Here is a 23,460-nt window from a genome sequence, read left to right as displayed (position 1 = left end):
ATGAAATTTTGATACAAGTAGGAAATTCAGAACCGACTCGGATCCATCCATTGCAGTCACCTGGCTGTAGTGGATCAGACCGATCAGTCCACCGGCAGCGCAAGCATGGTCGCGTGTCGACTGAACGAAGCGCCGGTCGCCGTCCGACAACGACACCCTCCACCGACGCACTAATCTTCAGGCATCATCGCTGCAGCTCACTGCTCGGCTCATTCTTATAAGCGCGCGACGCCGGGAAGCTGCAGAGCACCACGGAGTCGAGCCATTCCTCCCCGTGCGTCGCGTTGTTGCATGCCCTGCCCGCCCGGCAGCCTAGCGGCTAGGAGGAGCCTAGGACAAAATAAAGGCCAATGGGTTGCCGCGGCGGCACTAGGCTGCCGCTCGTGAGGCGGCTCTGCTTCGTCGTCGTCCTCCTGTGCGCCTCGTGCCTCTGCTCCATCCTCCCATATGCCAATGCCAAGAGGACGCCGCCGCCGCCGCCCTCGGTGAAGCCAAAGGCACCGCCGTCGCCGTCGCCGTCGCAGGTCGTCCCGGCCCCGGTCCCGCCGTACCCTGCGCTCCCCGTGCGGGCGGTGTGCCTCGGCGGGTGGCTCGTCACCGAGGGCTGGATCCTGCCGCCCCTCTTCGACGGCATCCCCAACAAGGACCTCCTGGTACGTGAGTGCGCGCGCGGGTTCAACTGATCGATGCGCTACTGTGCTCTGCTTCGTCACTTGTTCCAACCAACCACTGCGTGCAGGACGGGACGCAGGTGCAGTTCAAGTCGGCGCTGCGCAAGACGTACATCACCGCCGACCAGGGCGGCGGCGGCGCCGTGCTGGCCAACCGGACGCAGGCCTCCGACTGGGAGACGTTCAAGGTCAGTCGTCGATTGAATTTTGTTGCTGGTTGTGCCATCACCGATTAACTTGACGCACGAATGAAAATGAATGCTGCAGCTGTGGAGGATCAACGAGACGACGTTCAACTTCCGTACGTCCGGCGGCCAGTTCGTGGGCATCGGCGCCAGCGACGGCATCATCGTCGCCACCGCCACCGCGCCGGCGCTGCCGGAGACCTTCCAGATCGTGCGCTGCCCCTTCGACAAGAACAGGGTCCGGATTAAGGCCGCGAACGGATACTTCGTCCAGGTAACAAACCAAACTCATGTCACATATGGAGTATGTCACACACACAGAAAAAGAAAGAGATGCTGTAAGGGTGAACGCACTGCCGTAGTGCCTTCCATTTACGCAGGTAGTGGTAGTGGTCGCATGCCGATTACCCAATACGTAGCACACTAGTGGCAAATCTAGTGAACACGTAGTAAAGAAGAAGAGAAGTGATGAAGGGCACTACTGTATTTTGGTTTGTCATCGCAGGGGATAGCAACCGGCGAGGTGATAGCGGACTACGGCGAGCCGACGCGGTGGTCCGACTGGGACGCGTCGGTGTTCCTCATGACCAAGGTCGGGCAGCAGCTGCAAGGGGAGTACCAGCTCTGCAACGGCTACGGCACCGACAAGGCCGCACCCGTGCTCAGGGTAAGCTGCATAGGTACAGTGTATGTACATCTTGCTTCCCTTTTTTTTCATGCCCCACCTGTCAGGACGAGCTCTGGCTGGCAGGTGGGGCCCACTCGCCGTTATGCTTATAATGAACAACCTTGCACTACCGATTGAAAAGTTCCGTGTCTTTGGGACGAGCGAGCGTGCATCGATCTCTTGTTTCGTTCCATCTCGTGTCTGTGAGTCTGTTGTCTCAATCGGGAGATGGAACAGAAAGATTTCGGCAAGTGTGTCGCACTGAATAGTCAGTTTGGCTTTGGGGTTTGTAAGCAAGCGACGTCCAACATGTGACCCTGTGTGAGGCACTGAGGCCAGCGATCACATGTGACCCTGTGTTTGGAGTAGCTCTCTGCCTTTGGGTGCATCGTTAGGCGTTGTAGACCGTAAAGCAGCAGAGGAAGAAACAGGACAGTTGGCTATCTCGTAAATTTTCCATCTCTGACATGTTTAAGAACTTTTTTTAAAAAAAGAGAGACAAATATAGGTAAGTTATATAGCTGTGACTACTGACTAGTTCCTTAAAATTTCACTATTGGATCTCATGGCTTGGAAAGCTGCGGATGATCCTAATGGTACTTGTGGTTCAGATTTTGAATCTAGATGTGTTTGGCAGGACCATTGGAGCACCTACATAGTTGAGGACGATTTCAAGTTCATCGCATCAAGCGGGCTGACAGCAGTGAGGATTCCGGTAGGGTGGTGGATCGCTAGTGACCCGAACCCTCCGGCTCCGTATGTTGGAGGTTCCCTGCAAGCCCTGGACAACGCCTTCAAATGGGCAGAGTAAGCAGCCTTCAGAAACCACCATGGAGAGTTCAGCTTGTGATATGCTGTTTATCCAACTGAAAAAAGAATGTTCAGTTCATGAGTTCTTCCTCTCTGCTTGCACAGGAAGTACAAGCTGGGCGTCATCATCGACCTTCACGCGGCTCCAGGATCACAGAACCCCTGGGAGCACAGCTCCTCCAGAGACGGCACGCAGGAGTGGGGAACAACGGACGCCAACATCGCTCAAACTGTGCAAGTGATCGACTTCCTCGCATCCAGGTCTCACAACACAAATTCAGTTCTTCCTTTCTGATCAATTTCACTGAACAACAAAGCCCCATCGCAACGAAACTGAAATTCTTTATTTTCCGCTGTAATTTGATCTGCAGGTACGCGACGAGCCCCAGCCTGTTCGCAGTGGAGCTGATGAACGAGCCGCTGGCGCCCCGGGCGACGCTGGACAGCCTGACCAGGTACTACCGCGACGGCTACAACGCCGTCAGGAAGCACTCGCCGACGGCGTACGTGGTCATGTCGAACCGGCTGGGGATCTCGTCGGCGAACTCGACGGAGCTCCTCCCGTTCGCCGGCGGGTTCCAGGGGGCGGTCATCGACGTGCACTACTACACCATGTTCAACAAGATGTTCGACAACTTCACCGTGCAGCAGAACATCGACTTCGTCAGGACCAACTTCTCCGGCGAGCTCGCCGCCGTCACCACCCAGAATGGGCCGCTCACCTTTGTAGGTAAGACAAGAGACAGCACCTTCAGATTCTTCTACTCTATCTGCTCTTGTTTTCCTTCTTCGTCTTCTTCTTCTTCTTTGAAACAAACTGGTAGGGGATCGAGCTGCTTTCCTATGAAATTCACTTGTTTTGTTTCGTAATAAAGGAGAGTGGGTTGCAGAGTGGAAGGTGCCAAACGCGACGAAGGAAGATTACCAGAAGTACGCGACGGCGCAGATGAACGCGTACGGTCAGGCCACGTTCGGATGGTCGTATTGGACTGTCAAGAATGCCAATAACCACTGGGATCTGGAGTGGATGATTAAGAATGGATACATAAATTTGAAAGGCTAGGACTGATGATCTAGCCTGCGTGATGACCTATAAGTAAGTGTGAAGGCGAATTAGTTGGCGTTAGATTATTGGAGTCTCTGATGACATCAGAATAGGCATCAGGGGCGTCGGAGATATTGTATGGCAAAGTTCAGTGCACATGGCTTTGTAAAATTCATCCTATATGATAAGGATCTGTCGATAATTGTGTACCCAAGCCCTCGCGGCGACATTTAACCGTCCAACACATGTCATATCAGCATGTTACGGCGCATCTTATGTTACCTCTTATTTTGATGCGTCAACTACTGAAATGGATGTTTCCAAGGAGCAAAAACATAAAAGGGTCTTAAGCCATGATGGAAACAAAAGGAACAAACAGCCTGATGATATATTTGAAGCAAGAGATCATATGGTTGCTAGAGAATCAGAGGGACAATCCACCGTTCTGAAATTGAATGGCTACAATGACCTGCTCTGTTTCGGTGAGAAAGCTACAAAGCATGGCTTCCCTCTTCACCTCAGCTTGACATCCATACCTAGTCAGTAGTCACCTATTCTTGTCGCAGCTGGATTTCCTGGTGCATCTCACTCCCGTGGCGAGCATTTAGCACACTCTGGATATATATTATGTCTAGATACATAGCAAAAATTATGTATCTCGAAAATCTAAAATGAATAGTAATTTTCACACAATCTAAAATAAAATCACCAGCCGTTCTTTTGCCTAAACTTCCATTGCCACCACTTCAACAGCTTGACAAGCAATCTGAATATCGTTCTTTCCGCCTCCTTTTGTGATAGCTTCCAAATCCGAACCAATATATTCCCCGTATCTTTTTGTGAAAAATAAAATCAAGAGTACACATGCTATTACGTAGCCTTTTTCATTCCTTTTTATTATTTGACATCTTAATTATATTTGAAAATTATTTCTGTTATGTGATTTTTACTTTTCTCTATCTACTACATGTTCATTCTATTTCCATCGACTGCAAAACATCCGTTCTCACTTCCTCGCAGGCTTAATGCGCTCTTTCGGCCCACTGAGAGGATCGTGCCTCGCGCGGGCCGGCACGGCACGGCACTATCGGGCTATCGTGCCTAAGTGGGCCATGCCGTGCAGCCCATTTTGGCCAGGTCTGCACACGCCCCAAGTCCAAACAATACCTACCGCTCGGACGGACACTCCCTCGCCGACGCTGCCTCCGCTGCCTCCACCCCGCAGCGGCAGGCGGCACCGGCCCCCAATGGCGGCGGACTGGTTGTCGGCGCGCCGGGCGTGGGAGAAGTGGGCCACGAAGCACGTCGGCCCCTCCGGTCTTCCCTCGTGCCTCTCCGCTTTGCGCTTCTTCAAGCTCCCTGTATCGCCCGATTTGATTTGTAACCGACCGCCGTGCTCTCGCAGGGAAGCAGGTCCAGGCCGCGCTGCTGCTCAACTACGACCCGTCCGGGCCGTCTAGGCTCCTTCCGGTCATGTGAGTCCTTTACCATTCCCCAGGTTATTTTTACTTTACAGTTTTCGTGGTATACCTACCAATGGTCCAGTCCAATACCTTACTGTCGTCATTTTTACCTCTGTCAGTATGTTGTTTCCAGTAAGGATTTGTTGGACATGTATAATCTATGATACTGGTGGTTAAATTAGTGGATTGGGATGTGTATTTCAGTTCTTGGATAGTTAGGTATCACTAGGTTGAACTGAATGCTTTTTAAATCTCACTAGGAGAAGTTATGGGGTATAAGAAATAGTTAGTTATCGCTAGCAATTGCACATTTTTATGGTTGTAGATACGTAATGGCCATATCTTCACATGGAAGATTTGACATAGAATTTGGATAAAATCCCCTGTAACTGAAGGCATATTTTTGTTGGACGTTGAGTTTTGCAACGAATGAATCAGATATTTGAAGGATACCTCTATGCCATGTCCTCGCTGAAAGGAAATATCCTTTTTGTTATGACCCATGAAAGATAAGTTGATGTTGTTGCTGAAAACTTCAGGCACTCTTTTTTTCTCTGTGCAGAGCAGAGCAAGAGGGAACACAACTTACAGCTATTGATATGCAACCATTCCTTGACTTTGTTAAGAGGGGTAATCTGCAGACTGAATTCTTCTCTATTAGGCCAAACCAATGTGAGTATCCACACGGCGAATTTTCGCTGCTTTTAGTGAACTTTTTAAACTTATGATGTCTTCGTTGTGGCCAGTAATTTGTGATTGATAGTTATGTTTTGTAGATTTGGTCACCTCAATCCATGATAACTGGTATTGCGCCCGTTGCGTTAACAGCACAAAGTCAGGAGGCGAAGGAGTTATAGTTATGCAGGTTGGAGCTTACTTATTAATCTGTATGTATGTACCTTCTTTCCAACTTTCGATTCGTTGAAACCGGCTGACATATTGTCTAACATATATTTGATATTAATCAGCGTTCTGCCAAAAAAAACTATGTAATTCACACTGGTATCTTAATGTATAGGTATGATGGTTCTCTTGCTTCAGCTTCACAAGCAATGGTGGCTGCTGATCAGTTTGCAATGCAGTTTAACCGGAGAACTCACTAATTTCCTCTTAGTATAGTTTGATGAGTGATGTTGGCCTGCGATTTGGTATTATTATGGATCATAGTGCTAAAATGCATTAAATGACCTTATGCAATTCCTAATGTTACCATTTCCTTGGGTCAGTAGGTACGCTAATGTAATAGTCAAAACTGGCTGTGATACTGATGTTTCTAGTGCGAAGTTGAAGAAGCCCATGTTAATAGGGGCATGTGTGGTGCAGCCTATTTCTATCTGAGCTCGTGTAAAATCATAGAAGATTTCAAATCTTGGAGGTTCATAAAACATGGGGGCTCTATGAAGATGACCCATGTGCCACACACAGACATAAAACATGAAGTTAGCCTTGGACTTGTTTTTCTTGTTGCAGTAGCTCTATGAAGATCATGCATTTATGTTCCAGGTTCTCCTTGACTGAGCCAATAAGCTGTAGCTTGTAGGCTATCTTTCACTGAGTACCATCGGGCGTTCACTTTACATTATGACTCATTATCTGGAGTCATGCGGCAGTGCAGCATCATTCGAGCCATGTTTGTTGACAACAAATCCATCTATAAAGGTTAGGCTATTAGGGGAAGTATCCAACTTGATTTCAAATGAAAATGGTTGAACAAAGCAACAGGCCCAAATTAATTTTTGCTGAAGGGGTACAGGAGTAATGCGGCAAATTGAGTAGTCAAAGGGGGTTGGTCCTTCTTCCTGCTGACCTTTGTGCAATTTAATTGTCAACTCAAAACTTCGTCTATGCTTTCTGTTAAAATTTGGCAACCTTCAACTAAGAAAAACAATGAGCACATTAGCCAAGAAAAAAAAATCAAGGTAACTGTAGAGGGACTCGTCCCACTGACATGTGGGCCCCACTGTGACATGGCCCACACGTCAATGAGAGAGAGTCCCCATGGTCTTGCACGCCGTGCGTCTTATTGCTGTTTCAGACGTTCGAGGTTACGATTAGAACTTTGGACAATCTTAGTCTTCCATGGGAATATATATTCTAGGTGTTATTGCTTAGGAACCACTTGGTTCAACTTGCAGTACGCTGAAAGAGCCAAACAGGGTTGATGGGTCTGTCCGGGGCCATGAAACTGGCAGCATCTTATCGCTGAGGAATACTAGTTTTCCCAATTGTGACAGCCATTTTCGAAGTCGTGGTGTCATGTCGAGCATGCTTCTTGCACCAGCAAATCCATCTAAAACGTTTACTAGTCTGCTAGGGAAACTATCCAACTTGATTATATTTCAGTAAGATCTAACAAAGCAACATGAGCGAATCAGTTGGTGAAGGGGCACACGAGCACTAGTGCGGCAAATCATTGACCTACGGGGAATTTTCTGTCATAGGATACACATGAATGGAAGTTTGTTACCTTTGCACTTTTTGGCATCTCTTTTTGTGCACAAAGTTATAAACCAAATAAACTAGAAAGTGGCAACATGTCAATTTGTCAGTCTGGGTCAACGCGACCATGCCTTCTCGTGCAGATATCAGTCATGTGCCTGTAGAATTTGCCTTCTGTTCCCTTTTTTTTCCCTCTATAACATCCTAACAAGCCACGCATGCGTAGCATAATACTAGAACGCAAATTTTAAGCTGCGCTTGTACATTGTTTCATGAAAATTACAACAGCAAGAACAAACCAATATTACCAAATGAACTTGACGGTGTCAACTGTCAACGGCGGATGGTTCAGTTTCAGCGAAATGCACTTGGATCCTACATCCTGGTCTGATGGTCACACCTCCAATTTCATATTATCAACTGTATGAATTTGTTATGTTATATGTTTCTCAATTATGACCATCATTCTCGAACTTCGGAGACGACCAAGCCCATCATGTTTTATTATTGCAACAAAAGAACCGTCTAAAAATATCAGGCTATTATGAGTAGTATCAAGTATCAACCCTTCTTGCATTTCAATAATAAGGTTTGACACAACAACACGGTGCAAATCAGTTCATGAAGGGGCACTGACGAAGCAGTAGTAGTGCGGCAAATCGAGCGGTGAGCAAATTTTATGCCTTGTCCCCACTGATAATTCTGCATATACATATAGTTTCATCGCAAGTAGAACAATAACAACATTCCAATGTACATTAAGAAACAACTTCATGGATGATGATGATGATGATGCGATGACTGAATTGGCGCTAGCGCAATCGCACATTTGTCTCCAACAATTAAATAATTAGCACATGATCAATCCAAGGACGTCTGACTTCATTGCTGCAACTGTTGCAACATGAACACAACAAAGTCAAACCCAGCAGCCCCAACTCTTAGTCTGTCTCATTGGCCGGATAGTCTAATATATGGTTCCTGTTGCTTGTTCAGTGACAAATCTCTCTCAATCTCCTGAATAGATTATGGCTTCGCTTCTTCCAGCACACTACGTACCTTATAAATGTTGCTTCCATTGTTGCACGAGTACAATCACTGTTTAATTTGCATCATCAACAACAGCAACACTTGGGAGGTGATCTGAAGAAGCTGACTAGCTAGAATGTTCTTCTCCGGGTTCTCGTACCAGCACCACCACCAGCCAGGCTCAGGCAGTCCTCCCGGGGACGCCGCCGCGGATCCGTACGACGACGGCGACCACAACCTCACGGTGCTCCTCACCTTCAGCATCTTCTTATCCTTCATCCTCCTCTACCTGGTCGCCGGCATCGTCTGGGCCTCCGCCGTCACGGCCTGCGCCGTCGCGCTCTCCATCTGCTACCTCAAGGTTCAGCGGCGGCGGCGCGCCGTGCTGAGGCGTGAGGCGGCACTGCGCGCAGCTGCCGGCGGCGGGCCCGGGGGTGTCGCGGCGGTCGCCGTGTCGGCGGCGATCCCGGCGTTTGCGTACAAGCGGGAGGGTGCCGGCGGCGGTGGCGGGGACGCGACGGGGTGGGCGCAGTGCGTGATATGCCTGGGGCTGGTGCAGGTCGGCGAGGTGGTCCGGCGGCTGCCGGCGTGCAAGCATCTGTTCCACGTGGAGTGCATCGACATGTGGCTGCGCTCGCACTCGACTTGCCCCATCTGCCGTGCCGCCGTCGAGCCCGCCGATGGCCAGCCGGAGCCGCCGGTTTGATCGATTAACCGTGGTCTGGGTGAGATAGCTAGCTAGCTAGCTCTGCACATATTACTTTTTATTAGGTTCTAAATTATATAGTTTGTGATCACAGTGTTTTGAGACGAAGCTTGAGATTGCATTACATGTCTGTTGTCCCGTAAATTTGCTGGGTCCTGTGTTTTCTACTTTTCTTTTATCTACTACTCCTTCTGTCCCAAAATACTATTAGTTTTGGTTTTCTAGATACATAATGTTTGTTATGTATCTGGACATAATATCAATCTAGATACATATCAAAAGCTATGCACCTACAAAAATCAAAACAAATAGTAATTTAGGACGGATGCCATATGCGTGAATGCATCTCTAGGTTGTCGTCTTTCCTTGTTTTGCAGAAAAATGTGTGCTTTGTTCTTGATGCTACTAGATCTAAAATCAAAAGAAGTAACGATCGCATGAGAAATAAGATAACGCTACTATTCTACAATCTTCATTTGACAACAAATTTAGACCAAAAAACGGTATGATAAATATGGCTTTGCTTGAACCTGACCCAAGAAATTCTATGGCCCAATTTTTTTGGGTCATAATTACAAGTAAAAAGAAAAGAAATATTTAGGCGCATAGCTACTACAGTTGACATTTATATATCTTACAGATAATACTTGTTACCATGCGTTCTTTTATTTGATAACGTTTCATCTGTGGAGCAGGTATACTACTGAAGTATACTAAAGATGATAACATCTTTTATTGGTTATATAAAGTTGCCCTCAACTACTTCACACTTAGTAGTAATATAATCCTATGTAGACGCCAGAGCGTTACCTGACTCACATGGATTGATCTGAAAACACTGATTTCTTTTTTGTGGGATATTGACTGTTCCTGCAAATAGTTGACAGCTGGCTGGTGAACCTTGAACACAATCCAAAATGATAGTAACATATTACTACAGTAATCTCTTAGAGCAAGATATTTCTATTTGGCCTATGATAGTGGCTTGTACGGACAAAATGATAGTAACATATTACTACAGTAATCTCTTAGAGCAAGATATTTCTATTTGGCCTATGATAGTGGCTTGTCCGTACAAGGTGTGACTTCTTCATAGTTTAGGATTGTCCTTGGAATCCAGATTATATGGGATTTCGTAACGATATATTCTGCAATTCCTCATTCAATTTTAATGATCTTTACACTTGCGCATACTCTAAATTAGAAACCAATGTTGTTTTATGGCCATGCTTGTGTTTTTTCCTTCCTCGATTATTTGTTTTTCATCTCAACCTTCAAAGAAAAAGAGGTCGGGTCTAAATCAAACATTACGTGAATATGTGTACAGATATCAGACGTATTCACTATATGAAAATGGTATATACTATCTTCCATACAATAAACAAAAACATTATCGGATGCAAACAAAGCTTCAGTAACCTATCGCAAGACATACCGTCATTTACTAGTTTCCTGCCGGCAGGCCTAATTCATCTCGTAGTATAAACATGTGGGTAGTGAACAACGTATTACGATGTTTAGTAGCATTGTAGTAAACATAGCTACAGGATTGAAGGCTGTTGTACCGATCTGAAAAAGACTTCAAAATTCTCTAATGGCGTATTCAGTCTGTTTGATTGGAGACCTTGTCTGCTCCTCGGGCAAGAGACCTCCGTGAGGCTATCAATGCAGCAGCGGTAGCTCGTCTGTCTGCTGGACTCATTGAGCTGAACAGTTGACGCGGGAGATCGCGCTGGCCACCAGATGGCTCCGAATTGAATATCAGTTTAGCTACGGGGCTACTGCCAATGCGTAAGTACCCAACATAGGCCTACAATTCGCCCAGGTCTCGATTCATCATTCAAAGTTGCTAATCGTAGATGTTCTCATGCAACAAGTGTAATTAAGCAACCACACAATAAACAATCATAGTTTGATGCCATGAACTTTTTTATTATAGGGTGGAAAGGATAATAATTCGTTTGTTCAAAAGCAATTGTTGCTCTGAGTTTAAATGTTATTACTCTTTATTTGTTGAACTCCATGATTACTGTGGTACACACATTACTCAGAAAATAGGGAGGGGCCATCTAACGCCAAAACAATCTTAACATAAGAGGTCGGTGTTTGGTTGCCTATGATCGATACATGAGACGCCATAAGTGAACATTGGCCTGACATTGAAGACAACACACTGGTTTCTACAAAAGAGATGCAAGAAGGAAAGGAAGAAACTCATGTGACGTGACATAACTCCTGCGCACCAAGATTGCTAAACTTGCCGTGTACTATGAAGTGGATATACACTCAAGACAGCTAACTGGTTGTGGTTGGTGAATCACTAAATCAGGAGTCTGGGATGATCGATCCGCGCACATGTAAACGTGGCTATAACCTTCAATAAAAATGGAGTGCCTTCTGGTTTTGCAGGAGATCCAAGCAACCACAGAACCAAAAACCTAAAGCTTACATTGCTTTCGTATAGACATGCGAGGCAGCAAGTAGAACTGCCGAGGGAGGGTGATGAGCGCGATACAGCAAGCGTATAGCAATGATTCCATGATTGGTTGTTACAGGAAAGATCATGCTGGGGATGAGATGTGTCTGGAATGAAGAAAGCTCAAGATGTATTATGAAATCGTGTTGCACAGTGAAGAATTGTCGAGGTCCGCAACTACAACAGTTTCGTTGGATGAAAAAGACAAGGGGATCCTATTCTTTTGGCAGCCAGGCTGACGACTCGTTTCAAGCAAGGTTTAACAATCACTTTTAATGACAACAAATATTCTATCACTACCAGGAACACCGTACCTTGATTACAGATAAAAGTAAGTAGGCAGGAACTAATTATATTTCTCACTAGTATATTACTCTCAAAAACTTATTTTTATATTTACTGATGTGAACCACATCTTAGGCTGTCTAACTACATATATGACCTCGTGCCATAACTGAACATCTAAAGTTCATGTCTATATGTCCAACCATGATTTCACAATCCTATACGCCACATGCGCTGCCTAGTAACTGTTTCACCTAGATTTGACTCGTTGCAATTGCAACTAATCAGAACAAAGATACCTTAACAGAAACAGGTTATATCAGAACATGAATGGTAACATTGTTCTCACTGAATCTTGCTTGCACCGGTAATGGACTGTCCATAGTACAGAAAAATCTCCTTGGAATAAAAAAAAACTGATGCACTAATTCTTAAGGTTACACGAAGGGAAAACAGAGCAAGGGTAAACGGAAAGGAAAATGGCATGCCTCTGAGCATTGTTCAAATTTGCAATCACAACCAGGCTCTGTGTACCTCAACAACAAACTGGTAAAAGAATCAAATGTGCTAAAAGATAGCAAGATTTTTCCGTCTTGCAAGTTCCGTCCATTCATTCACCGAGAGAATACAGGTCCATCTAAACTGACCACATTCACATCGGCCAACACCTTATGCGCTCTTTATTTGCTGCATTTAATTCAACAATAATATAAAAGCATGATTAACTTGCAGTAGCGTATGAAACATCCAAGATGCATAATAACAGTTCGAACAGGTATAAACCCATAAGCAGTTTGATACGGTTTTGTTCTACCAACAATTTGATTAGGATCTAGTAACTTTTGCATATTGTTACTAAATTGAAATGTTTCCACCAGTTATATTTTTCTGCCTTAGATTGGACACAAAATTATGAAATAGATAAGACCAAAGTAAATGGATATCTTAGTGACAATCCAAAGAAGGGTGATGAGATAATCACACATAAGGAAAAAGGCTTGGTGAAGTTCACCCATATCAATTGAGACTATATATGTACATTTTGTCTCACTAGCTGATGAGCAACAAAAATGATGATTGAGCTGAGCCAGCCAGTGGGGTTCAATATATTAAGGCTTGGACATAGCGACTGCACAAGTACATAAATACTGAGCTTCTCCTGTGTTGCAGAACTTGAAAAAAAAACACACACACGACACAGGTTTCAGCATAAAGGAACTATTGTTATCCAGGTTTTATCCACCCTTCGCCTAAAAGGATTTAGGTTGTTAGGCCCTAAATAGGTTTAACAAAATATATTTTTGAAAAAAAACTATAGATCAAAATAACCCCTAAGAGAGAAGAAAGGTCTATTTTGGAGAAAATTTTCCAATCTGTTAGTCAATGGAACACCTAGTAGTAAATTATAACAAACATACCCTTTTCTCTTCCTCTATCTTAGCCTTCATAAATGAGTAGAGGGCAACACCAGCAATAGCGATGGAAGTGCCAATTCCAGTTTGTGTGGTGATCCTGTTGCCTGCTCAACATTAAGCTCACCGAGTGTTATGTGAAAACACTAGTTGCACAATGGCATAACAATTATGAGGATGTAGGTATTGAACAATCAATCATGAGGAAACATTAAAATTAATTTAATTACCAAAAACGATGATGGAAAAGCCAATGACGAAGACACGTTTCAACACATTGCCAATGGCGTGTGAGAGAGGGGCCACCCGCTCCAATGTGTTTGTAGCAACCTGGATGGGCATGTTTTTTTAGTCAACATAGGATAGATGAATGAAAGGATGCAAAATTATCGTAAAAAATAACACAAGTACACAGAATATTCGGAAATACATGATCTGCTTCCATAGTCTTAAAAAACTACCCCAGCAGGACAGGCCATGCATGCATACAGATTGGTTTGCACTTTCTCCCTTGCTTTTTCCTCAAGAACGATTAATTTATTGTTGTTACGCTTTCCTTTTGCAACAGACAATACATGGAAGCATAGTCATTTGCATTTCAGATATCGAATTAACCCATCACCAATACTACTAAATTTGCGTAACATTGTCCAACACCACTTGGCCAATATTATTCACAGTCCTTGATATTTTATAACCATTGTCCATGTGCTCATGCGTTGCAATGGATCTCCAATAAAACAAAATTTAAGTATGAGTTGATAGAGCCACCGCCTACAAATTTTCATTTTTTTAACTAATCATTAAGATTTATAGAAAACATAGGAGTACAACTGTCTGCAGAGGATATACTCCATTCAGTGCATAGAAATTCCCCCAGGTGTAGGACTAACCGCCATCACCACCAACACACTCTTTAAAATGGTACGGCAATGTTGATATTATATTTTAACACTTCTACATTTTTTAAAGAGTCATTGTACATGTTAATACTGCAAGAGGATAAATACAATTCATATGACATGAAGTTATATACCTGGTTATAAAGGTGATAGAACAAGCCCACCACGAAAAAGTTAGAAATCAACTTTGTTAATCCAACTTTGGCAATTGCATCTTTAAATCCATGCTGCATTAATTGAGGTCCTTCAATCTGCAAGTTGTGAATATAAGAAACAAACATGAAATGTTTAGTTTTCTTGCACAAGAGATTTTAAAAGTAGCTAATGAACTGGAAGATTGTATGCAAGAATCTCACAAACAATGACTGCCTGGACGCCTGCTAACTAACAAATAGCCTGTCGCTATGTGCAAACACATACCAAAATTAATTTGTTACACTAGTAGCCAGTGTTGTAAACCATACTAATGAAATGAATATTCATCTCTAAGGAACAACCCTGATACTGCAAATAATTTGGGTGGTGAGGATCAGAGGATGCCAGTTGTTCAAATTAGGACAATTCAACGAATGTTCTTGTTCCCTCATCATTTTCTCAACTGTTCTTATTCATGTTTTGTTTTCTCTTTCCTTGTATTTTCCTGATTAAATGTGCTACTACAACATTGTCAAAATTAATTGAAGGTCTCATGCTGTGCTTGTGACTAAATAAAAGTTTAATAACTGAAAATTAGGCATTCTAAGGAATAACAAGTATTGTAGAAAAAAATATAAGAGACAAACTGCAGAGATATATAATTTAAAATCTAATGTACTAAAAGTAGACTTACAATAATTGCAGGGGGGATGCAGACAAAGAGAGCAATTATTGATATGTACGCATACAAGTTTGTGCTATCCATGTCAGTCTGAAAAAGGATAACAATAGGAAAGAAGTTAGCGAATAGGACCTGCTAAGCATGTTGAGGGACAAATGAGTGTAAAATGCTATGCCCAAGAGATAAACCATAGCCTTCTTAGAGTAGATGCTCCGGTAGGTGAAGGAAATATTTGAGATCATGGCATTAATGAAGCCAGTCCAATTGAATGAGAGTTCGGTGAGGGATGCTACCGAGACACCTGATAATTTTAAAACAGAATTACAGAAAATAAGTACAAGAGCATAGGAGCTATGAGATATCTTAACTAAACAGATCAGTTCAAAATAGTTATATCTTCTAATCCAAATCTTATAACTACTGGAATCATGAGTCTTCAGGTATGATCCTAATTCCTATTATTTATGATGTGTCCCCAATCGTGTCAAGACAGCATTGTAGAACAATAGAAGCATCCTAACTTGTATACAACTCCATCAAAATAAATAACACTCCAGCTGGTGTCTTAAAACCTACGACCAGAACTCTTACACCCCCTAAAAAGAACTCAACAGCACTGGCACATCAACTGTGCAAAATCTACATCGCAGCCCCTTGAACCAGAGGGCTACCAAAAAAAATGCCAAGCTGAACCTTGTCTTGAATACTACAAGAAGTGAGGGTTTAATAGCAGTAAAATGGAGCTGGATGTCCAAGGACAAACTGAGATGAGACTTACCAGTAAAATGGAACTGGTTGTCCAAGGACAAATTGAGTTGCAACATATTACAAGTGCGGGTTTATACAGCTAGCACAAGAAGTGATAAAAGCTGGGATGAGACTTACCGACAACGACTGGAACAAGGGACAGCCAGAGCGTCAATGGAACTGGTTGTCCAAGGACAAACTGAGAAGCAGCCGCACTGAAGAATGGCTCCAGAGCTGTGTTCCAATTTGCAAAACTGAAAATATATTAGAACAAAAAACAGGTGGTAGGGAGGATAATAGCAGTAAAATCAGCATATCATAGACGCACCTTTAATAGTGTGGGCAAATGATACAGCTACAGCAGCAAAGGACACAGTGCTAGTTACATGGCCGATGGCATGGCAAACAGCAACTGGAACAAGCTGCTTCAGAAGCGTTGAGTTGACCGGCTGTAGAAGTACAATTTATATTGGTTTATCAGTTCCTTTCAGAAAAAGATGCCACTGACATAAAAGAATAGCTATGGATATGAAACAATTGGTGATTAATAGACACAGAACATTTTGAAAACACTTGATAATATACGGTCTGGATAATTTATCTTAAGTTAATAATTCTTAAGACATTCACATCAGAGCTACTTAATAACTGACAGGCACAACATCAGATTCAAGCACATCATGTATAAGAACAGGTTCACTGATCCAAATATAATGCATCTGATAGTTCCCTGTGTCATATGTTTGAGTCAATTGACCTGTCTAGGGTTCAGTATAAACGTCAAATCAGAAGGATCATATATGCACCTGACAATAAGTAATATGATCCAACATTAAATAAAAGAAGTTATGTTTATATGCACGCCCTGCTCAAAAATGTCATTGAAAACCGTGAACTGTGAATGCGCACCGTGCTTGTAAATGTCATTGAAAATACTAAACAGCGAGCTAGAGAGGTAGTTATCTAATAAGAAAAAGAAAAAAGGCAGGAAGATGGGGACAGTACCGCACGCTTTGGGAAACCGAAGCTCCAGCCAATAAGGCAGTATAGGACTCCAATAAAAAGATGGCTCACCGACACAAAGCTACAACAATAGGTATAAGTTTTATGCATTATTATGGCAACTGCTGCCAGCAGGAAAGACACAATGTGCCCTTATACGTACTATGGATAGGGGAAGTAATCAAAGATCTTCTTGTTGAGGATGTTAAATATTACATTCAGGAAATACCTGCAAAGTTTGACCACAAAGTGACAATTAAAACTACTACTGAAAGTAACTTTTTCATGATGTTTCAAGTAGTGAGATTGGCGATTCAGGTAAGTGAACATACCACAAGAAGAAGAAGAAACCTGTGACAAGAGTTGGGTATCTCTCTGCAAATCCCTGGGGCTTTGCTTCTCTGTAATAGAAAATTCCTATTACTAACAACAATAACATGATTTTTCTTAACCGCACTGCTGCGCGCTCCAGGTATCAACAAAGGTTGAAACTTCACAACAAAAATATAGATCATTCATTCTTTTTACATGGGATCTTAATATTGGCTCAGAAGTCCTGCCTATAGTGCATACACGCTACAGATAACATGCAAGTTAAACATTTTTCCTCAGTGAAACTTCTACCATTAGGAAACTTCCACATTATCAGTATTTTTATTGTTGGAACATGAGGAAGTAGTTTACATTTTGTAAGCATTTCTATTTTTAGGGAACTATACATTAGAGAATAGAGATGTAGTGCAATAAACAATCATGAGTACTACTTAATCTATGTGATTGCCCAAATTTTGAGACCTGCTTTGAATACTCAAAGGGCTTCCTTGTAATCACACAAAACTTTGGAGGTGCAATGGCTGAATGGCACACCCTTGCCCCCAGTGTAGCTCCTCCCTCCACCACTGAAATAAATAGTACGCAGCACTGCAGCCATTTCCAAGCGAACTGCACTCGATGGGTTCTTACAAAATTTCTGCATTTTAGGCTCATCCTCTGCTTTAATACAAGCCTACAAGATTTAAAGTGGGCTACCGCATAATAATGGTCAATGGAGCAATATGCACTGTACAAATATTACAGCTCCGTCAGCTACTGAAGGCGCTAAGTGGTCAGGAGCTAACACTCAACTTCTGGAAGCTTCCACGAACACAGATCAACCAAAACTCTGCAGCAAACCCCACAGAGTGCTGCTTGGACAAATCACAAATGCAAGGTACGGCGCGCGGACACAGCTGGCAGGCCACTCACCCGGCGGAACCCGAGGAGGCGGCAGGCGGCGCCGCGCGGAGGAACTGCCGCCTCGCTGGACCGGAGAGGGTTACGGAGGAAGAGGTGAGCACCGGAGCCGGACGGAGCTGCCTTCCGCAGGCGAGGCGAGCGCCATCGGGGGCGTAGGCGGCCGCGAGAGAAGAGAAAACGCCGCGGCGCCGGCGCTGGGGCACAGAAGCGGCGGCGCCGCCGCCGGGGAGCGTTCCGAGCGCCGCCATTTGGGTTTGCGGGGAAGTGCGGCGCGGCGGAGGGGGAGACGACGAGGGAGGGAGGGAGGGTTCGGGGCAGTGCGGGATGCGAGCGCGCGGGGGACAATAAGAGTGAGAGTGGGGGCCCAAGAAGCTGCCGGCCTACAAACAAGAGACAGACCGTCGCTTTCCGAGTTGGGCCAGGTGCGCGTACCTACAAACACAAAGTGGGCCATCGATGTTTGTCAGCTTTTTGACATAGGGTACATTGGTTTGGACTGGACTTTTGAAAAGAAAGTGGCCGGTGGACATTTTGTTCGTATTCGGTTGGACAGGGCGTAGCATCGGCTGCCTTCTGCTCTACCGCCGGCGCCCCTGCTGACCCAAGGAAGCTCACCGGCATGCCGCGTCCACCGTCCCCAAGCCACCTCCTCAGTCCTCCCCCGCTGATCCTCTCTACACACATGGCACACCCATCCTCTTCTTCCCCGCAGCTCCCTCTCCTCCGAAGTCCGAACCCAACCATGGCTGAACCTCGCCTGCATCCATGGCCGCCCGTAGTCCTCCCCCTTCCATGCCCTAATCCTCGTTGAGAACTCTCAAAACGGATTCCCCATCGTCTCCTCACTCTCCCAGTGCTCCTCCTGTCCCGGTTGGTGGCCGGAATCCTCGCGCCGGTGAAGCTCCAGCGGCGCCGGCGGCGCCCCTGCTTTGCCCAGAAGTTGACGCTGAGGATAAGGCAAAGGGCAAAACGGGCTTGGAAAACGAAAAAAAAAAAGGAAAGTGACAAAGGGGGAGGAAATCATCTGAATCAAAAGAGGTTATGAACAGTGAGGCGTGCGAATTTAATGTCAAATATCGAAATTCCTTGCTAATTGGTGTGCTTGTTTTCTTTTGCTGTTGTTCGACGTCTCGTGGCAGTGAAATCTGATCACTGCACTGTCCTTTTCTAATATTTTATTGCTCGTAATAAAAAGGAACGTGAACAAATAATATTCAAATAATGCCAAAATATAATAGGTTACATTTTCAATATCCTTTTAGCACTAATTTGATTTTTTTATTTGAAATGAAATAGTTACGAATTTTAATTAATCATAAAAAATTAATTTTGTAAAAAATGCAAAACCGCTCTTGAAACCACCCAAAGAGTTAAAATTGTCCGGTTTTAACAATTGGATGGTCCTTACCGCGCTGCTATAGTTGGAAGGTGAAAATAGAATTTTTTCTTTTTCCTTTTGCATAACAGGACTCCGGATGTAATGTTGGCTTAATTTTTCTAATAACATACTCCCCTCCCAAATTACATGCTATGTATATGATTTTTCTTAGATACGTTACGTTTAAATATATTATAAAAATTTTATATTTATAAAAATTAAAATAACTTACAATTTAAATGGGGGAGTATCTTTTGACATTGGCTTAATTTTTCTAATGCTGGGAACCGGTTAAGGCCAAATTACACTGGGAGTGCAATATTATTTCCAGAAAAAAAAAAGCAGCCCAACAAGCACTGGAGAGAAAGTAGATCCAGTTGCGGGAGTCGCCATCCTCCCGAAACATCCTGCAAATCATTCATCGTCGCCCCGAGCGCCTCCTCGCTCGACTTTTTTTTCCTTCTCCCGTTGACCTCCCGTGCCCTTCCTATCTCGTGGCCTTTCTTTCCTGCCGACGACGACTCGCCGACGCCGAGCGGCGCAGCCCTTCGCCAGATCTTCATCCAGCCCTTCTCGCCCGCGACGAGCATCCAACAGGTACGCTCGCCCCTTCCCTTCCCTTGCCTTCTTGCTGTGCAAAACCGAGCACCCCAAATGTAAGCTATCTGTATTCGGATCTGATCCATTTACAAAGTGCATACATGTATTGTACCAACTAGGTTCGTTATTTTGCAAAGAGAATGGCCCCCTGTTACCCTGAGCATGACTGCACGAGCGACTAGTCTGGAATTCCTGGTTGGATTTTTCACATTTGTAGTTAGCAACTTCGCTTCTTAGTTCGAGACTTCGAGTTTAGGCATCTATTGCTGTCATTTTACTGATTTTTTTCCGTAGCTAGGGACAAGTTGACCAAACTATAACAGAACTAGGATTTAAGGGCTCTATCAAAGAATTAATGTGGAAGAGAATCGTGCATGTCAGACACTCAGACCTCTAAAAAAACGTGTAGTTTCTCATAGATTGCTAGCCAAAATCTATATTTTTTTTATATAAGGCACCTTATATACGTAGTTCTGCAATAGTTTGATTTATCCATCTGAAGTCTGCTTGAGATGTACTATGGCTAATTCAGTCCATATCTAGTCTTTCTTTATGGAATGAGCACCAGAATTGAACTATCCAGTCCATTCCAATGTGGTCCCAAACCTAAATTCAAATGGATTCATGTGCCGCAGTTCACACTGCCGTAGCCATGATGTAAGATGTCGAAACATTTATTGTGTTCAAACTTCCATTAGTTCAGAAATAAACAAAGTTCTTGAGGGAGTGAGCATATTGCTTGTTCAACCTTTAATTGGATTGAATCCAATTGGCCCCAAATCTGCCCAAGAGGGATGGAGGAGAGTCCCACCTGTTGCTTGGAATTTTTGTGGTCCAGTATACTTTCTTTTAAGTTGTTTTATTTACTCTGTTTCATCATACGGTAGATGGAATCACGCTCTGTAGGATTTAAACCTATGCCATTGGGTTTTGGAGACCCTCATTCTATCTGAACTGAGAGCTTTTTCAAAACAAAAGTAGAATGCTTTTCTACTCCTAATGTGTCCCGTGTACATATAGTATCCACAAATTCAAGTTATACCCACATTATCATTTGTGTTGTAGGTGGTTGATAACCTGCATTCCTTGTGGCAAGGAAAAGGAATTGGAAATGCATTCTTTCAGCATTACTTTTGTTTTCAAATTGTTGGGTTAGCCAACCAATGCAGGAATTGTTATGGTTGTCTTGTTCCTTTTACCTGACTAATAGCACTTTTGAGCAGGCAATGCTCTGATGAAGACAGAGATCGAGGAGGTAAGCATTGGAGGGTTCTGGAGTGAGGAAGACAAAGCCCTCTGTGCTTCTGTTCTGGGCTCGGATGCCTACACGTATCTTACAAAATGTGGTGGTGCCATATCTGAAGGTCTTGTAGCAGCATCTGTGTTGGCAGATCTGCAAAATAAACTTCAGAACCTGGTTGAGGCTGATGGTCAGAGCCTTCATTGGAACTATGCCATCTTCTGGCAACTTGCACGCACAAAGTCTGGTGCCGTTGTTCTTGGCTGGGGTGATGGATCCTGCCGTGAACCCCATGATGGTGAGATTGGTTTTGCTACTTCTGTTGGTGCTGGTGATGCATCTTCAGTGACTAGACAGAAGATACGGAAGCGGGTGCTGCAGAGGCTGCACACAGCATTTGCTGGGGCTGATGAGGAGGATTATGCTCCTGGAATTGACCAGGTCACTGACACAGAGATATTCTTTCTAGCATCTATGTATTTTTCATTTCCACGTCATGTTGGTGGTCCTGGGAAAGTGTTTGCTGCAGGCAGACCCCTTTGGATTCCAAACAATGAGCTCAAGGTTTCCCCAGCAAATTATTGTTACCGGGGTTTCCTTGCAAATGCAGCAGGGCTTAAGACTATTGTGCTTGTGCCATTCAAAGCCGGTGTACTCGAGGTAGGCTCAACCCAGAATGTACCTGAGAGTGCTGAAGCTCTGCAAACTATAAGGTCCTTGTTTCTTGGGACGTACAGTACCAGGGCAGCCATTGAGAAGCATGAGGAGAATACTTCTGTCCAAATGTCACCAGGTTCAACAAAGATTTTTGGGAAGGATTTGAATATCAGCCAACCTTCAGCCACCGAAGGAGCTGACCCATCAAAGGTGGATGGAGGCTCAAGGGATGAACAGAAGAGCAGTGGTGGTGACAACATGTTGCTACCCAATCTCCGGAAAGGTCTGCAGAATTTCACATGGAGTCAGGCTCGAGGCCTAAATTCTCATCAGCAGAAGTTTGGCAATGGTATCTTAGTTGTGACAAGTGAGGCTGCACATCGCAGCAATGGATCTACTCCTGTCACTGGAGTGAGCCCATTTCAGCTTCAGAAGCCAGAGCAGATCTTGACCCAACCACCACCTCAGCCCCGGGGACCAATGCAAATAGATTTTCGTGTAGGGTCCAGTTCCAAGTTTGGTGTTTTGATTTCACAAAAAGCAATGTTGGATGGGGAAAATGGTGGTATTGACGGCCTTTTTAAGGAGGAAAGAGAGGACCGACAGCCAAGGAAAAGGGAAAGGAAGCCAACGAACAGGAGGGAGGAGCAACCACTTAGCCATGTTGAGGCTGAGCGCCAAAGGAGGGAAAAGCTCAACAAGCGGTTCTGTGCACTGAGAGCCATTGTGCCCAACATCTCAAAAATGGACAAAGCATCCATTCTGGAAGATGCTGTAACACATATAACTGATCTCAAGAAGAAGCTGGAGAAGATGGAAGCAGAGCGTGAGAAGCTCTTGGAGTGTGGCAAGGTAGATGCCAGTGAGCAAACAACTAGGCCTGAAGTAGACATCCAGGTGGTGCATGGTGAGATTCTTGTTCAAGTAGTGTCACCGATTGATAACCATCCAATAAAGAAGGTCCTTCAAGCATTTGAAGAGGCAGAAGTCAAAGTAGGTGAATCAAAGGTCACAGCCAACAATGGTACAGTTGTGCATTCCTTTGTTATCAAGTCCCCTGGCTCTGAACAGCATACACGAAACAAATTGGTGGCCTCTATTTCTAATGTAACTAGATCCGTGTAGAATTAAATGACAACTTGATATTTTAGACAGATCATTTTTGCTGGCTGTGAATTGGTAACTACTATGACACCTATTGGTATCTGATGATCGGTATAGGTGGTATATCAACATATAGAGCTCAGATCCTTACATATAAAGACAAATCTGTAAGTACAACTCACCATTGTAAAATGTGTAACTGTTTGTTCACGTGATTCATCAATTGTTTGTCTTATGGGAGACTGATCGGAGTGCTGTTGAAATGGGGAAGAATGCTCTTACTTTTGAAAGAGAAAACATTTTGACAGTACTGACATATGTATCATTCAATTCGACCAACTTGATCATATTATTATATGATGTTTGGATGGAGACCTTTGTTGTCAACACTATCGTATGCCATATTTTGATGTGCTTTGTGTTGGCACCTATTTTTGTGTAACGAAACCACTGTCTTTGAATCCTTTCTCATCAGTCACCAGGAAGCTTTTGATACTACTATGGCTCACTAGTCCTTGCTGTTAATGAACTCTGCATCATGCTTCAACAAGCTCACTCCGACAACACGTATCACCGTTCAAACAGACCA

The 23,460-nt window shown here is 44.1% G+C and overlaps 5 protein-coding genes across 7 annotated transcripts; 4 read left to right on the top strand and 1 right to left on the bottom strand.

Moving 5' to 3' along the window:
* Positions 1-83: 83 nt before the first annotated feature.
* Positions 84-3,666, top strand: LOC117850824 (probable glucan 1,3-beta-glucosidase A). 2 transcript variants are annotated; one of them, XM_034732701.2, is made up of 8 exons: positions 84-653; positions 740-859; positions 939-1,130; positions 1,362-1,523; positions 2,161-2,330; positions 2,439-2,594; positions 2,705-3,063; positions 3,224-3,666. In XM_034732701.2, exons 1-8 carry the CDS (start codon positions 351-353, stop codon positions 3,394-3,396), a joined length of 1,635 nt encoding a protein of 544 aa, XP_034588592.1. In that variant the 5' UTR covers positions 84-350; the 3' UTR covers positions 3,397-3,666. The 2 variants fall into 2 exon arrangements, with proteins under 2 accessions (XP_034588592.1, XP_034588591.1); XM_034732700.2 differs by having other exon boundaries at positions 88-653; positions 3,209-3,666.
* An 871-nt stretch (positions 3,667-4,537) lies between these two features.
* On the top strand, positions 4,538-6,174 carry LOC117847491 (uncharacterized). Of its 2 annotated transcripts, none has more exons than XM_034728703.2 (5): positions 4,538-4,695; positions 4,784-4,853; positions 5,404-5,513; positions 5,618-5,728; positions 5,860-6,174. In XM_034728703.2, exons 1-5 carry the CDS (start codon positions 4,626-4,628, stop codon positions 5,958-5,960), a joined length of 462 nt encoding a protein of 153 aa, XP_034584594.1. In that variant the 5' UTR covers positions 4,538-4,625; the 3' UTR covers positions 5,961-6,174. The 2 variants fall into 2 exon arrangements, with proteins under 2 accessions (XP_034584594.1, XP_034584595.1); XM_034728704.2 differs by having other exon boundaries at positions 5,618-5,732.
* Positions 6,175-8,227: 2,053 nt separating this feature from the next.
* Positions 8,228-9,139, top strand: LOC117848256 (uncharacterized). Its single transcript, XM_034729594.2, has one exon. The coding sequence runs from the start codon at positions 8,446-8,448 to the stop codon at positions 9,013-9,015; it is 570 nt and encodes a 189-aa protein (XP_034585485.1). The 5' UTR covers positions 8,228-8,445; the 3' UTR covers positions 9,016-9,139.
* A 2,964-nt stretch (positions 9,140-12,103) lies between these two features.
* Positions 12,104-18,208, bottom strand: LOC117846985 (triose phosphate/phosphate translocator, chloroplastic). Its single transcript, XM_034728115.2, has 12 exons — positions 17,902-18,208; positions 16,989-17,057; positions 16,820-16,885; positions 16,660-16,738; positions 15,983-16,103; positions 15,793-15,888; positions 15,096-15,208; positions 14,920-14,997; positions 14,225-14,341; positions 13,419-13,518; positions 13,195-13,295; positions 12,104-12,463 (listed from the first exon to the last, which is right to left on the bottom strand). Exons 1-12 carry the CDS (start codon positions 18,138-18,140, stop codon positions 12,446-12,448), a joined length of 1,197 nt encoding a protein of 398 aa, XP_034584006.1. The 5' UTR covers positions 18,141-18,208; the 3' UTR covers positions 12,104-12,445.
* Positions 18,209-19,661: 1,453 nt separating this feature from the next.
* On the top strand, positions 19,662-23,106 carry LOC117850161 (transcription factor MTB1). Its single transcript, XM_034731963.2, has 2 exons — positions 19,662-19,867; positions 21,094-23,106. Exon 2 carries the CDS (start codon positions 21,105-21,107, stop codon positions 22,890-22,892), a length of 1,788 nt encoding a protein of 595 aa, XP_034587854.1. The 5' UTR covers positions 19,662-19,867; positions 21,094-21,104; the 3' UTR covers positions 22,893-23,106.
* Positions 23,107-23,460: the final 354 nt, after the last annotated feature.

This window comes from Setaria viridis, chromosome 3, assembly GCF_005286985.2.
Source record: "Setaria viridis chromosome 3, Setaria_viridis_v4.0, whole genome shotgun sequence".
Classification (NCBI taxonomy): domain Eukaryota; kingdom Viridiplantae; phylum Streptophyta; class Magnoliopsida; order Poales; family Poaceae; genus Setaria; species Setaria viridis.
The sequence above is the reverse complement of the archived record's forward strand: the minus strand, read 5'-3'. Positions and strand labels throughout refer to the sequence as shown.